The sequence below is a fragment of the Bacillus rossius genome, chromosome 12 (assembly GCF_032445375.1).
Source record: "Bacillus rossius redtenbacheri isolate Brsri chromosome 12, Brsri_v3, whole genome shotgun sequence".
Classification (NCBI taxonomy): domain Eukaryota; kingdom Metazoa; phylum Arthropoda; class Insecta; order Phasmatodea; family Bacillidae; genus Bacillus; species Bacillus rossius.
In genome coordinates this window covers 11,507,533-11,523,329 of record NC_086339.1, presented here as the reverse complement: position 1 = coordinate 11,523,329, position 15,797 = coordinate 11,507,533, and the positions used below count along the sequence as shown (strand labels likewise).

General features: G+C 38.3%; 1 protein-coding gene across 4 annotated transcripts in view; it reads left to right on the top strand.

Annotated features, from left to right (window-relative positions):
- The window catches only part of LOC134537524 (ATP-dependent RNA helicase DDX3X), a 46,229-nt gene that overhangs the window by 13,616 nt on the left and 16,816 nt on the right, over positions 1 to 15,797 (top strand). For 2 of the 4 annotated variants that reach the window (XM_063378044.1, XM_063378043.1), the window contains exons 2-10: positions 1,260 to 1,356; positions 3,194 to 3,298; positions 3,769 to 3,892; positions 4,220 to 4,544; positions 8,918 to 9,133; positions 10,216 to 10,340; positions 12,162 to 12,287; positions 13,800 to 13,944; positions 15,520 to 15,679. In XM_063378044.1, coding sequence (XP_063234114.1) covers positions 1,260 to 1,356; positions 3,194 to 3,298; positions 3,769 to 3,892; positions 4,220 to 4,544; positions 8,918 to 9,133; positions 10,216 to 10,340; positions 12,162 to 12,287; positions 13,800 to 13,944; positions 15,520 to 15,679 — 1,423 coding nt within the window. Of the gene's footprint in view, positions 1 to 1,259; positions 1,357 to 3,193; positions 3,299 to 3,768; positions 3,893 to 4,219; positions 4,545 to 8,917; positions 9,143 to 10,215; positions 10,341 to 12,161; positions 12,288 to 13,799; positions 13,945 to 15,519; positions 15,680 to 15,797 lie in introns of all 4 variants that reach the window. The other 2 variants (XM_063378042.1, XM_063378041.1) reach the window with 1 other exon arrangement.

The following is a 15,797-nucleotide window of genomic DNA, read 5'->3' as shown; positions in this document are numbered from 1 at the left end:
ATGCAACATTTTCATGAAACATTGTTAATACTTTTCTGATGGAAACAGATGGAGAATGGGTTGCAGACGGTGCAGAAAACATGTTCCCTTGAGCGGGCTCCACGTGGTGGCGTGTGGCTCAGGTTCAACCCTGTATAGGTGGGTCGCGGGTGTAGGGACCCGCTTGCGCCTGACAAACAATGTAGGTAATTAAATAACTTAACATAAGAAGCTATTATAATATAAAAATTGTCTTAAACCATGCTATAAACTAAAATTATTACAGATCTTTAACCTGTGAGCACCCACAAAAATACTCATTAAAAATACACAAGGAAAAATACTAAAAATAATATAACAAGTTAAATACATTGCTAATGACTTGGGCATGCATCTCAAAGAAGTATTAGCTAAAATTACCAAAAAAAAATTTAATTATAAAAATGTTTTAAGCTACAGTTCATCTAGAAACTTTACTCTTTTACCGGTGTTTTGTCTAGAGACGTACGAGACTGTAAAATCCAGATAAAACGACACAATTAATGACGATGCACTTGCAAACAACTCGATTGGCAGCAAGCGTGCACGATAGCACAACTTACAGCCACAATGGTTCAACGACAACTGTTGCTTCGTTGCCGGAAGCTGCAGGGCTACCCACCTCGGCAGGCAGCCAACTGGCAAGCAGCGCTGGAAGTTCAAATTCAAATATTTCAAACACTATACACTAAATTACACACAATATTTACAAGTCCAAACAACCGGTAGCTTAAAATTTCGGTAAAACCAAATGTTCAATGGGACGCATGTCACTCATTTATACCTGTACACTTAAAATACATTTGATTTACGAACCAGTGCACACTGGAGGCCAGGGTTACAATATAACTTCCTTGACACACTTATTAGTTTCTTCTTGTAGTAGAAAAAATCAGCTATGATAACAGTTCAATAGAATTTTCAAAATTTTTATTTTTTAATGTAACTGACTTTTATTTAGTTAAATAGGTCCATTTAAAACTACATCAATCAGTTAGCGCTCCTCTCAGTTTGCCTGTCCCTAGACCATCTCAGGTTGCCTTGGTTAGAGTGAATCACTCTAGTTGTCACATGATTTTTTTTTTTTTGCCTGTTACTGTTTCTTTGTGGGGTGCACGTCGCCCGAAATGCCTGGTCGTGTGGCGCGCGTGACGAGGGGCTGGAACACGGCTGGTAAGCACTGCGAGGCTGGGAGTGAGCACCCGTGCTCACCGCGGCGTGTGGCGTGTTGCGTGTTGCAGTTTGCTGGTCTGGACTTGGAAGGTGGCCACCAGCAGTCCGGTGGCCGCTACGTACCTCCTCATCTTCGCAACAAGGCTGCGCCTGCCGCACCAACCGGTAAGCCCCGTCAGCTGCTGCCTCGCCTCGCCGTGCCTGGCTGCAACACTGGGTGTCTGCTCATTTTGTGAAACATTATGACTTCAGTACGCATGCCCACATGTTTTTGAAGTGAAACTTCTTTTGGGAGCGATGGGTAGAGACCTGCAAAATTCGCGGATTCATTCAGTGATAGGCTAGAATTCAAACACATATACCTCTTAGATGATTTTGCTATTGGCTTACTGTTCATCTGGACGAATCTCAACCAGTTATAAACCCTCAACCAAAGAAGGATCGAATCACAGACAAACCAGCTGAGATGACTTACAAGTCGGCAGCCAATGAGTGTACAGGGGTATGTGCAGTCTATCCTGAAGGCCATCGAAACTGCAAATTTTGCAGGTCTCTAGCTATGGGGGTAAAATTCCAAGTCAGAATCGTCATGCAACGTCTTCGCGAAACATTGCTGTGAAACGTTTCTGACGCGAAAAGAAAGCGAATGTGTTGCGGACGGGCCTCGTTCCCTTGAGCGGGCTCCACGTGGCGGCGTGCGGCTCAGGTTGAACCCCGCCACGCTGCAGGGACAGGCGGGTCGCGGCGGTAGGGACCCGCCTGTGTCTGACGCCACCCTGACTTGCTAGCATCTAGTAAGGAAGTATTTGAGCAGAGGACAGCACAACGGCTCTTGAGCTTATCTTGAAGTGAGTAATCACTTTGTTAATTCATGTTTATTTAGAAAATTGCCTTCTCTTTTTCTCTCTCTGCCATTTTACCCCTTACAACATACTTACGAGTCGAGGTTTGAATTGTCAAAGAAGTTTCACTTCTATCATGTGTACTTTTTTTTAAAAGATTAAATTAGTCAAATTTTACGTCGGCCAGAGAAAGTAAATACTTTATTCATGTGATGGCCATAGTGTTTGTATGGTTATAACTGATTACTGTGTGCTGTAGAGTACCAATTATTTTTCGACATTAAAATAAAAATATGGGTTTGTAGCAAAACTGACAAGATTTTATTTTATAAAAAGTTACCACAAATCCTTTATGTATTTTTTTTTGTAAGCAGTATATCTGAGGACTTTTTTTATTAGTGTCAATAAAAGTTCTGTTGCAATTATAAAGTGAAATTTTTTGATTCCACGATGACTAAAAGTTTATATCTAAACAAATTGGGTTTCTAGAATGCTTTATTAATTAAACTTGCATATTTTTTTTTAGAAATAAATTAAGTATTTGTAATAAATGTAATTTAACGCTCGGTACTCAAGTTAAGGTGATTTATAATCCATCATTTGGTAAAATGAAGTGGCTTATAAAAATTATTTTTATGGAGGTGTCTACAGGGTTATTCCATTGTCTCGATTGTGATGCATGAAATTAGACATTAAAAAAAATCAATATTCTCATTATTATTTCTACATTACTAGCTGAATCACATATTTTATTTTAGTACATGGCTTTATTGTTTTTAGTTATCAAACAAAAACTGTGTATTATGGATGTGATAAATATTGAAAGTTTCTAGTGGCAGTTATGCTATAATAGTTTAAGGCAATGATATTTTTACTAATTTTTAACATATTTACCCATTGTTTTATGTAAATTGTATCTAAATAAGTGAATTAGCTTCCCGGTGAAAGGAAAATGTTGTTTGACTGAATTTCTTTTACATTGCACAAAACGTCAGTGACCATTTTATTTTTTATGGAAATTCTGTCCGTGTCCCATTTTCATCTCATCACGCCTCGTCTTTAAATGATCACGATGTTGAGATGTTATGCCTTATTTTATTATTCATTCATCTGCTGCTCCTTTCACCAAATGTCTGTCTATACCCATGTGTTTTCCCCAGGAGATTACGAGGGCCGTGGCGGAGATTCGCAGTACGACAGACGAGACGCTCGGGACGACCGTGACCGAGACTTCCGCGGTGGCCAGAGCCGAGGCTTTTCCAGGGGTGAGTTATGACACAAATTTTTTTTTTTGTTCAAGGAGTATACATTGCATTTTATCCATTACTGGTACTTGTGTGGGGGACTTTGAGTATTAAAATTTGCTTCTCTGCAAATATGTTGTTATAAGTGGGATTAATTTTTTTTATATATAATTGCAACTAGTGACATGAGAAACAACTGTGCTACTTGGAGCTAGGTTGCTTGTTTGTGGTCTAATTATGGTTAAAGGGGGCTGATAAGTCCTGTTATCACACACACCATTTATTAGGGCATACCGTATCTTTGGTGTGACTTGAAATTGTATGGAGGTTAACCTAAAACTGAGAACCGAGAACAGAGAACCAGGGGAAAAAAAATAGAACGGACACATCACTAGTATGTACCTCCCTACCTTTTAAAACTTTCATTAGACAGTTGTTTTAGTGGTTTGTCCAGCACAAGTGTTCTGAGAGAGGTGTGTGCGTGTTGCCAGGTGGTCCACCTAGTCGCGACTATGGTGGCGGCGGCGGCGGCGGCGGTGGCGGAGGTGGTTTTCGCGGCTGGCGTGACTCGAATGGCGTGGAGCAGGGCGGAAGCTACCGCTCTGGCGGCAACAGGTGAGTGCGAGCCAGCAGGCCACTTGGTATCATGAGTCGTCTTTTTTTATATTTCAACATAACTAAAACCTTATTTCTTTTTTTTTTTTTTCTCGTGTTACTAAACATAGGTGGAAGTGTGGCGGTTGTGTGGTTAGAACACTCTCCTATCAATGGGTTTTGATTCCCGGCCAGGTCGATCCAGGAATTTTCGATAGTGGGAAATGTGGCAGACTTTGCCGTGGGCTGTGGGTTTTCTGAAGGTACTTCACAGTTTTCCCCACCCTCCACACCCCGTCTCACCCCATCTCCGTGTGGTGTGCTGATCGCGCCTGTGTGGGGCTGCAGGGACCGCGACCGGGACGGTGACTGGGGCCGTGGCGGCGGGGGCGGCGGCGGGGGAGGAGGGGGCAGGTGGCCGGACCGCAGCGACCCTCCCCCCGCACGCAACGACCGCTGGCAGGAGCCTCCCCCGTCGGGGCGGGGCGGAGGCGGCGGAGGGGGAGGGGGCCGCTCGCACGGCGGGGAGGCGGACTGGACCGTCCTGTCCGCTCGCGACGAGCGGCTGGAGTTCGAGCTGTTCGGCACCGGCAACACCGGCATCAACTTCAACAAGTACGAGGACATCCCCGTTGAGGCCACCGGGGACAACGTGCCTCAGCACATCTCATCTGTGAGTACAAGTGCTGAACTTCTTGGAAGTTAGACAAGTAATACTGTAAAGTAGACACCTGCGAGTACTCGAAATTCGAGTTTCGAGTCGAGTTTTTTAGTAATACTCGAACTCGAGCTCGTGTCTTTTCAACAACTCGAAATTCGAGCGAGCTCTACTTGCACTGTGCCTATAAAAAAAAAGACTCTCATTATATCGGAATAAAAGTCTTACAACACTATTATCCTTTACTTTATAATGTAACATGATCGACCATTTACATGAACACATCATTTTTACGTACCCGGGATTTACGAATTTCCGTGATTAATTTTTTTTACTTCTTTAATTTTCCGCATAGCATTAATGTATCACTTTACTGCTTTATGCGGAAGTATTTCCCGCTTTATGCGGAAAGATTTCCCGCATTTTACTGTAAAAAGCGTTTAAATTGTCCGGGGTCTCATCATTTACGCCATTAAATGTGTGATATAAAGTCCCGTTTAAAATTTTTATGAAAGTTCCTGCCAGTAATGGCGCACGTAAATATAAATATGAAGAAAAGACAAATGAACAACAACTTACGAATAAATATGGATGATGTACCATAACTACAGTACAATTCCAATAGTTATCTTAAGATAATTACCATAAAAAGAACTAAAGATTCTTTGTAGATACCATAACTACTGCAGAAGCATGATAGTTACCACATTTGCACTATAGTTGCCGTAATAACCGAGATGTGTATTTACCGTGATGGTAATGTATTTATTTAGGACATATTAAAATTAAAGAACATTATTGAAAAAAAAAAAGGATGTTAAATATTGATTTGTACGGTTGGCACATGTTGCTAAGAAATAATGTGATCTGAAAGAATGCAGTACTACTACGAAAAGTGAAAAGGGTACTCGTGGATTTTTAGGTTATGGCAGTCTCTTTCGTTTTTTAGTAATATCGGCCGAAAATTAACAAGAGTATTGGAAGTTGGCAGAAATGCCGATTCAACTAAATATTGGCAAAATCGGCTTCTTCAGTACAGCTCTACATTTGATGACATGAGTAAACATATTTCAGACTACAGGACATTGAAAAAGACTTTAATTTCCATGTAGGTTTATTGTGCGTAAGTTTTTTTTGCATGTGTAAATTGAATTAAGTAAAATGCTTCTATTTTTATTACTTTAAATTGATTAAACTTAATGACAAGTTACAGATATTTGACACTAATTTTGAGGTTAAACAATTTGGTAAATATGTAGAGTAACGGTATATGCGGAAAAAAATGCTAAAAATCCGAAAATACTTTTATTCTATGCTCTTTCACTTCCTATTTTCAAATCAACCGGCGGAGATAAGAAATTCCAAATACTTTAGGAGATATACAATTTTTTAATTTTGAACATGTAGAGTAGCAGTATTTGCGAAAAAAAAATTCTAAAAATCCGAAATTACTTTTATTATATGCTCTTTCACTTCCTCTTTTCATTAAAACCGGCGGAGATAAGAAATTCGAAATACTTTAGGAGCTATAGAATTTTTTAATTTTGCAATACAACACCTGTACAACCATTAGACCGACACCATTTTTGTTATTTTGCCGTGTGTTCGTGAATGTTTAATAAATAAAATGGTCGATTAGGTCAGGTCAGTTACATTATTAATACTTTCAAACTAAGCGGACATAAAAAATAATGTGAATTAATTTCAATGGTTCTTTAGTTTTAAAGTATTTATAATGTAACTGACCTGACCTAACAAACCCGGACAAATGATTAACATTAACAACTCACGTAAAATATTTTTGTTACTTATTACTTGCGCAACAATATCCAAATAAATAAGACTTTAAAATTAGAAACGTTAAAAACCTACCTAAGTTGGAGGCGGGTACATTTCCTTTGCCATTAGAAGGAAATGATGTAGTCGTTCACCTACGTCGCGATACCTCCGACGGAACATTAATAAATAAATAAATAATCACGTATTGGTTCATTTGAATACTGGCCAATCACGGAACTGTCACGTGACAAAATTGTCCAATAAGAAACATAATAGATACTCGTAAACCAGAAACAATGTTGATCGCCGCATGAATACCCAGGTATTGTGATGAAAATTTAAAAATTCGATATTCCTAAAGTGTTTGGAATTTCTTATCTCCGCCGGTTGATTTGAAAAGAGGAAGTGAAAGAGCATAGAATAAAAGTATTTTCAGAATTTTAGCATTTTTTTTCCGCTTATACCGCGACTCTACATATTTACCAAGAATTTTACTAAAGAATTCCAGCCACACAGGTTGCCAGCGAGAGACGCTTCTGTTCTGCTGTAAACACCATCTCCAATCGTAGAGCTAATTTAACTCCTGAACGTGCAGAACAAATTATTTTTCTGCATGATAGATTGAAGAACAGAATTTTATACTCTATGACAATCTCTCTCAGAATTTTTGTGCCGAAAAGTGGAAATGTTGAAACAATGTGAATGTACTTTTCAAACAACATGATTTTTGGTGCTCAGTTAGTTGAAGCTCAGTAAGGACTCCAGAAAAATTGACAAGGATGAAATTATTCCAAAGATATGTTACATTTACACAAACATATACGTACTTGTAAACTGTGGTTATGTTAGTTGGATGATATCAGTTACTAATGAACCAATGGAAACAGGTTAGATTCAATGGAAAACATGTTTTTTTTCCTAGCAGTGCAAATTATAAAAGCACTCTGTAAATAGTTACCCAAAATTAATAAGCCCACTTCATTTTAATACTTTATTCAAACATTATACCTACTAAGTTTAAGGTAAAAATAATTTCCCAAAAGTGTAACTGTATCACAAAAGCTCAAGCTTCGAGAACTTTCAAGTAGGCTCGCTCGAGCTTGGCTCAAAGTAAAATTCTTAGGCTCGCAGACCTCTAATGTAGGTCTATCTATTTAGTAGGCAAACAATGATAATGGTTTCTTTTTTTATTTCCATATTTTTCTCAAAAGTTCTCACATTTTATTACTCCATCACAGTAAATTTATGTGCAATAAACTTAAAAAAAAAAAAAACTCGAACTCGACTCGATACTCGCGAGTATTTTAGCAAACTCGCTCGAGCTCGACTCGAAGTGAAAATCTTCTGCTCGCAGACGCCTACTGTAAAGTGATAAGTTGGTTTGGTTACCGTATATACCCGAATCTAAGATGACATTTTTTACCATAATTTATAATTCTAAACAAAGGGGTCGCCTTAGATTCAGATACACTGATTTTTAGGTTAACATACCTATTTTAAGGACAATGTTTTTGGGTTGTGCAGTAGTTACTGACTGCAACATGTTATGGCCGATGTTTTTGGAATGTTCTATAGCACAAGATGGCGCCCATCTTATAGACTAGTTTCTTGTACAAAAACATGCATCAGCATAATGAAACTCAACAGTTTCCAACAGTTACAGTACCAGCCATATAGGTATTTATTTCTGTTTGTACACAAAACTGTTAACAGTATTTCAAAAGTGGTGGTTGAAATCCTTTGTAACATTCACATTTTCAATTTTATATCTAATTTGTTGGCATGTGTTTAATACAATAAAAAATTTTTTTCCTGAAAACATGAGGCTGTAAATTGGGGGTCGTCTTGGATTCAAGGTCGTCTTAGATTCGGGTAAATACGGCAAGTCAGCTGCATACTTTTATCGTTCAATTTTTTGTCCTGTTCTTGTGTTTTTATGTCGTGCACACCCCTTGAAGAAAGTAAAGGGTTTGTAACATGTTTTTTTTTATGGAGGGGGGGGGGGGGGGTAATCTTTTAATGTAGCTAACCTAGCCATCATTTCTTTTCAGTTTTTATTTGCATTATTTTCCATATCAAGTTACTCTTCTTAATGATCCAGAAAATTTTTGCTAACTGCAATTTTCAGAAAAATCCAATACATTGTGTGTGTAGCCTAATAATGCGTTCCCGTTGTTGACGACAGCACTATTACAAACGCATTTCTACTCGTTTACTCTGGAATCTGAAATGTTTGTTCATTTGTTTTTCAATCAAAATGAGTTGCATAGTAGTAGAGCGATTGCGACTATTTATTTGGCCACAACGGGTTACATTTGCTTGGCCTAATGTTTGCTGATAACAGGAAGCATAAATAAACTAGTCATGATAGTACAAATGTTCGTAAAATTTAGCTTAAACTATAATTTCTTCCTAGAATATGATAGAATTAATGGATAAATAATTTTAAAAAAATTGTCCTTAAATAGAATTAACATATTCCAACTTTTGAACATTTTTTTTTTTACAATATAGGTAACAGTTTTTAGGGTTTTTGCTAGTAATATATTTAGTTTTGTTGGCGGTAAGGAGGTTTACTTCAATGGTTAAATTTTTTTTCTCGCTTGCAGTTTGATGACATCAAGATGACTGAGATAATCTCGAACAACATAGCGCTGGCACGCTACGACAAGCCGACGCCCGTGCAGAAGTACGCCATCCCGATCATCATGGGGCGGCGCGACGTGATGGCGTGCGCGCAGACGGGCTCGGGCAAGACGGCCGCCTTTCTCGTGCCGATCCTCAACCAGATGTACGAGCGCGGTCCGCAGCAGATCAGCGGCAAGGTCAGCAATGTATGTGTTGCGGAGCTCACGGTAGTGGGTGTTTGACCAGTGGTAACACACTTTACTCTGCGGTCGAGTGGGTCAGATCACTCGCTGATGCAGGATCGTTCTGGGTGGGGTCATTTTTATAATGTTCAGAGGTGGGAAAGGTGGCAGAAATGCTGTCAGTGGTTTTTTTTTTTCTCGGGGTACTTCCTTACCCTCTCTTTTCCCTTTTTTTTATTCCATCATTGCTCTATTCTCTTCTCTAAAGTAACAAACAGCTTGATAAGCTGTTTTAGATGGTGAGGTAGAAAATTAAGTGCAAAGTCCCCCCCCCCCCCCCCCCCCCCCACCTATCTGTTCCCTTACACTAAGACTGGTTAATGGCCCGTTCGTATTACATCCAGATTTCAGTAGTACTTTTCAAACAAGTTTTCATAAACAAAAGAGGTAAAATCAAGTTCAACTACCTAAGAAATAGAAGTATTGATTTAGATAATGAATCTTCAAAACAATTTTTAAAACTGAACAACTGTTTTAAATATTTATTAAAAAATAAATAATAAATATTAATTTCTAAATGTTTCCATAAAAAAAATTCAAAGCAGTAATATGACTATGCAAAATTCTGCCATGAATATTGAAGATTGCTATTAAAGTAATGGCAAAATGGACAATAAAAATACATACTTATCTTAACCCTTGTAAACTTAAGTGATTAATATTTGGCTTGCTTCTGTAAGAACAAGATTATTTTTACAGGATGTGTTATAATTATGCTTGATGACACAATTTAATGGCAGGGTTGCTGCATTACCATTATGAATGTAAAAAAGAAGATAAAAATTATTTTCTTTCTAAATTATATTGCCGTTGCAAAAAATATTTTGACAACTATTTGTCAGGTGATCATGTTCATAATTATATGGGGTTGTGCCCAGGAATAGTAGAAAAGCTATATTTTTAGTAGCCTTGTTTTGCTTCTCTTTGAGTATCACTTCTCTGTATTAATCACAAAATTATTTAGTCTGTGCAGTGTACTGGGCTCAACAAGTTTGGAGCATTTGGTTAAGTTTTATGTGCTTTTGTTTTTTCGGCAGGGATATGGCCGACGTAAACAGTTTCCCCTGGGTTTGGTGTTGGCACCCACACGAGAACTCGCCACCCAAATCTTCGACGAAGCGCGCAAGTTCGCGTACCGCTCACGTTTACGCCCCTGCGTTGTGTGAGTATACCCGCTGACTTGCTATTAATGTTTCATAAATAGATGTTGAGGAGGTAATAATTTAACAGCATTGGAAGAAGATATTGCCAGTGCATTCTTCATCCATGTGACATTTATAATTAAAATATTTTTTGAGTGTTTGAAGTTAACCTATTGGAATTTCATTTCAGTAATTCTGGAGTAGTATTTAGCTGTTTTTTTTTTATAAGGATAATGTACCTATAATAAGCAGAATAATTATACAGCAAAACCCCTTATTTGCACTTTTCATGGGGACAAAGTAAAAAAGTGTAAAAAGCGGGAAAGTGTAAATAAAGGGAAAAGTATAAAAAGGAGTACAGTTTACCTTATTTAGAATTTTTTTCCTTTTGTTTAATAGCACATACTACAATGCAGGTACAAACACACTAACAACAAATTTTACTTTAGTATTTAATCCATTATTAATTTACCACATTTGACAAAAATAAAAAATAGAATGAAAGCCAAAATGTTTTTCTGATTACTTCCTAAAAATAAATTTGAAATTTTCTTCTGCTTGCTTTTTTGGCTGTTCAAGATTATTTGCCTCTCCAAATTATAAATACAGTTGCAACCGGCAGGGTTTATAACAAATACGGGCTACATACACATTGCTCACAGTAAAAATTTTTTTAAGAAAAGGCCGCAAATTGTTGAATATTTACCGTCAATAGCGCGCCAAACGCGGAGAAAGGTCATTGTACTCGGTCAGCTGCTGTAACGACGCGGCGGCGCATGCGCACTCTATGCTCCGCCCAGACTCATGACGCCATCAGCCGCCAACCAATAGATGCGAGCTTAGCGGAAAAAAATATAAGCTCCACCTCCCGTGTACCAATTTTATCCAGTTCTAATACCAGTTTATTGGTATACGCACCAGTTTTCTCGCTGCCGTGACATGTTCAAGTTTACGTTTATCATGATGTCTTGATACCAATAATTAATTATTTACGATCCCCAGAAATAAATGGTTAGTTTAAAAAATATGGCGTCAACTGTACAACACTTCCCAAATTATAAAAGACGTATAAAACAGTTACCAAGACACCGCTCATTTTATCTTGTGAAGTTTATGTCTCGTACCAGTATTTCGGCTAAGTTGTGACATAAATACAGTATCAGAACTTACAAGCAGCCATGTTTGTACATTCATGAGTTTACGTTTTTCCCTCGTGCATTTTAGATTGTCTCCTGCTATAATTACTCGTACTTTTACACGCCTAGGCTTAAATTATTACATGTTTAGAAATAAAAGCAACTTTTCATGTTATAAAATATGTATATTTTGCTATTTAAAATGTTCATTGCCTACTAGCTCCACGGTATTTTCTGGTTGTTTATGGTTGTTACGTGACGTAAATAGCGGGATTGATTCGATTTTTGAGACTTAATTCGCGGGAAAGTATTGTATTGGACTATATGGGAACCAAACGGGACCTGAAGAATATAGTGCAAATAACGGGAAAACGTAAATAACGGTAACGTAAATAAGGGGTTTCGCTGTAGTCTTAAAAATTATGTAATAGAAGGCCAAAACTTTTAATTACCACAAAAAATTTAAATATTTAAAATGATACTGTTAAGTAATCCCTAAAAATTATCAATGTGGAAATTTCCGTGTAAAATTGGTTTCATTTATTTATTTAGGGAGGTCATGTCAAATTTTTTTTTTCTGCTGAGTGATTTGTCTCCCCCGAAGCCCACTCTAAGCTACACTAGTGATACTGCCTGTTGTAACGGTGTCTGAGCCGTGCATGAACTGCTGCCGTGGCGTGAGGCACGTGAGGGGGTTGTGCGCAGGTACGGGGGTGCCAACGTGGGAGACCAGATGCGCGAGCTGGACCGCGGCTGCCACCTGCTGGTGGCCACCCCCGGCCGTCTGGTGGACATGCTCGAGCGAGGCAAGATTGGCCTCGACAACTGCTGGTGAGTGCACGTCGAACACACACAAGTACGCTCGTATCTATCTAAACGGATATTAACTTTTTTTTTTTTAGTTTTTATTTAATAAGACCACAACGAAGCAAAAACTATTATTAGAAAATTAGCATGCTTCGGACCCTCTTTTATCCCATAATGGTCGCACTCGCGTAATCGTCGCACCCATATTTTAGTCCGTCAAAATTAGGATGAAAAATCATCTCGCGTAAACTCGCATGATGTTTTTGGTCCCGCTAGTAGATGCAGAGCGCTGTGTGTAGGTATCTTTTCCGTATAAAATTATGTATTTTAAAGTAGAAATCTAATATTTATACGTAGTTGTCTGAAGTAGGGGGAGCGTGCCGGTTTTGGGACAGTGTAAACAAAGAAACAGGTGGTTGTCTGAGCGCGTGGCACCACGGGGCTCCCGGCAACGCCCACCTCTTGCCACACCCACCCCGGACACGCGCTAGACAACCACCTGTTTCTTTGTTTACGCTGTCCTAAAACTGGCACGCTCCTCCTACTGTCTGACGTGTAAATTTTATTTTAAAGACGTTTTTAAACGTTATTTCCTTTATGAGATCGTCTGCGTCGCCACGTTGTACCGCTTATAGAACTGTAGCCAGTGCATCATTCATGTTTGGTTAAGTTGCATCCCGTATAGAGCGCGCGCACGTAGTCTTAATATCGGTATCTCACCGATTGGATGCAACGCGTGCTCTCTGTCAGGTGCTGAGTTATCTACATTTGATAGCCCACATTCTTTCGTGGCAAGTGTGTACTATGACACGTTAGTTCACGTCAGATTCAAGTGGCTTGCGTTCACGTTAAGAGTTTTGATTTTTCTATTTAAAGTTGAAGAAAGGTTTCTGTTTAGTGAATAATTAATATAAATTGTTTGGCGTGCTCTTGTATACTCCACCTTTTTCTTTAAATAAACGTACTTTCCATGAACGGGGTTTTTTTTTTTTATGAATAACTTTACCTAACAAAAAAAAAATTTCCGCATAATCGTCGTTGCACCCCTACTTTTCAAACTTGATTTTAGAATAAAATGTGCGACGATTATGCAAGCATGTAGCAATCATGAATAAAGCAAAAGGTTTATAAACCACCTACAAAAATACACTTTTCTTCAACCTACATTGGATGAAATCAGTGGCATCAGTATTATTTTAGTTGCAACTTAGTGTTTGATTACATTATTATGGAATATTTGTATTAAATAATTAACAATTTATAGTATGTATTAAACAAATTAATTAGCAGTATAACCTATGTAATTTCTAGGGACTGTGAAAATCCTTTTGTTTTAATGAGAGTTTGTATTAACGGGTTTTTTATTAATGAGGTTTCAGCGTAGCAGGTACTATTAAAAAAAAAAAATCTTGATGAGGAATTTGTTTGTACGAAACCATTTTTGTGAAATATAGGTTTAACTGCAGACGTCAATTTAGATTCTGTTTTCAGCTAAACTGCTATGGATTTCATGACGAGCAATGCTTGTGCCTGCAGGTACCTAGTCCTGGACGAGGCAGACCGGATGCTGGACATGGGTTTTGAGCCGCAGATTCGGCGCATTGTGCAGCAAGACACGATGCCCAAGACGGGCGAGCGGCAGACCCTCATGTTCTCCGCCACCTTCCCCAAGGAGATACAGGTGCGAATATCAGTCGTGTAGTTCATGTTAGGGAGGGGCATGTATAATGAGTGGCGCAAGAATGATCTACCTGTGGACCGCCGTAGCGAAGTACGGTTACATCAGTTGTACGTTGCGTGCACGAGTCGGGAAACCATCGGTGCTATTCATTTTCTCTCCGGTACATTATACAGCGTTGTAATAAATTTTCACTGAATTTTTTTTTATTTACCATTACTGTAAATGGGAGATGTGGCTTAATTTTTTTCCATTAGTATAGCCGTGCGAAGCCGGGTCGGGCAGCTAGTGTTGAATAAAATGCAAATATTTAAGTACTAGACCTGTACAAATATATCAGTTTTTTTAGTTAGAATCTGATACAAATATTGAATTTGAATAGGAAGAATGAAAATTAGAATCCTAAAAAATTTTTTTTTGCTTCAGGTAACAACTTCTGGAAAATTAGGCAAATATAACTAAAGTGAAAGGTTGTTCAAGTTAAGTCAACTACAATAATTATACGAAAAGTGTTTGTTAAAATGATTAAACTGTTAAATAATTTTTTTTTATCGTGCGGCTAACCTAACTTAACCTAAATAACCAACCTACCTTTCATATCAGTTGAGTTACTGTTCACCTTATTTTTCATAACCTGCTACTCTGTACATATTGATCCAAAAAAAATTTGTGAACAGCAAATTTTTGTGAAATCAGTTGCAAACTATTTTATGAAAAACTTGATCCTTTTTTTTAAATAGTGCATTTCCAAATTAGTGATAAAAAGAGCTATTTATATATTTAAAACCTAGTTATTCATGAGTTTTCGTTCTTAATGGCTGCCAGGTAAATTGTATTTTTAGGTCAGCAATATTATACACACAAATTTTTCTGATTCCAACTGGAATCATAAACCATTATTTACGTTTTTTGAAAATATATTTTGTTCATTTTATCGTGACACCAAATAAGCTTCTACTGTATCACATGATGTTAGATCAATTGGGACTATTGGTTTGTACACCGTTTAAACTATAATTACTTCTTTTAATGCACATCTCAATGGAGTGTCCGTGTTTTGTGATGTTGTCCGTGGTTGTTGACATTTATTTTTACCACTTCTGGTGTGTAACAAAAAGAATACAAATATTTTATTTTCAAATTTGGAATGACAAATATGCCTTTTTTTTTTTTAATTGTTTATGCTATTCTTTTCCGTTGCTGTTTAGCTGGGGGGAAAAATTCCAATGCTTGTTGCATGTTTAAAACGTCGCTTATTCGTGTTTTTGATTATGAATTCCAATTAAACATCATAAAAGGGTATTTACATTGCACAAATGACTTAAATCTCTGCAGTGAACGTTGGTGTAGCAAACTCACGAGGTATGCTGTCTTAAGTATTCGTAAGCATACGCATATTCGTCATTTGGAAGTGTTAATGTTCGAGGTCGAAACAGCAGTTCTTTGCAGGTGTCCCACTCGTAAGACGGGTTGCTCTTCTTTAAAAATGTTTTTTTCCCCTTCTCTGCACGTGGGAGTTTGGAAGAAGGCTGTGTTGCTGGGCGGTGTGAGTGGCAGTGGTGTGCCTTCTCGCTGCAGATGCTGGCACGGGACTTCCTGGACAACTACATCTTCTTGGCGGTGGGCCGGGTGGGCTCCACCTCCGAGAACATCACCCAGAAGGTGGTGTGGGTGGAAGAGCACGACAAGCGCTCCTTCCTGCTGGACCTCCTGGCTGCCAACTGCCAGCAGGAGTCCCGTACGTATATGTCGCCCCCGTCGTCGGCAGGAAACACAAGACATTCCTACCTGTTGCTGATAGCATGGTGTCATAAAGAAGCAATTTTTTATCACAAAAATTGATAGTTTTTGTTTTT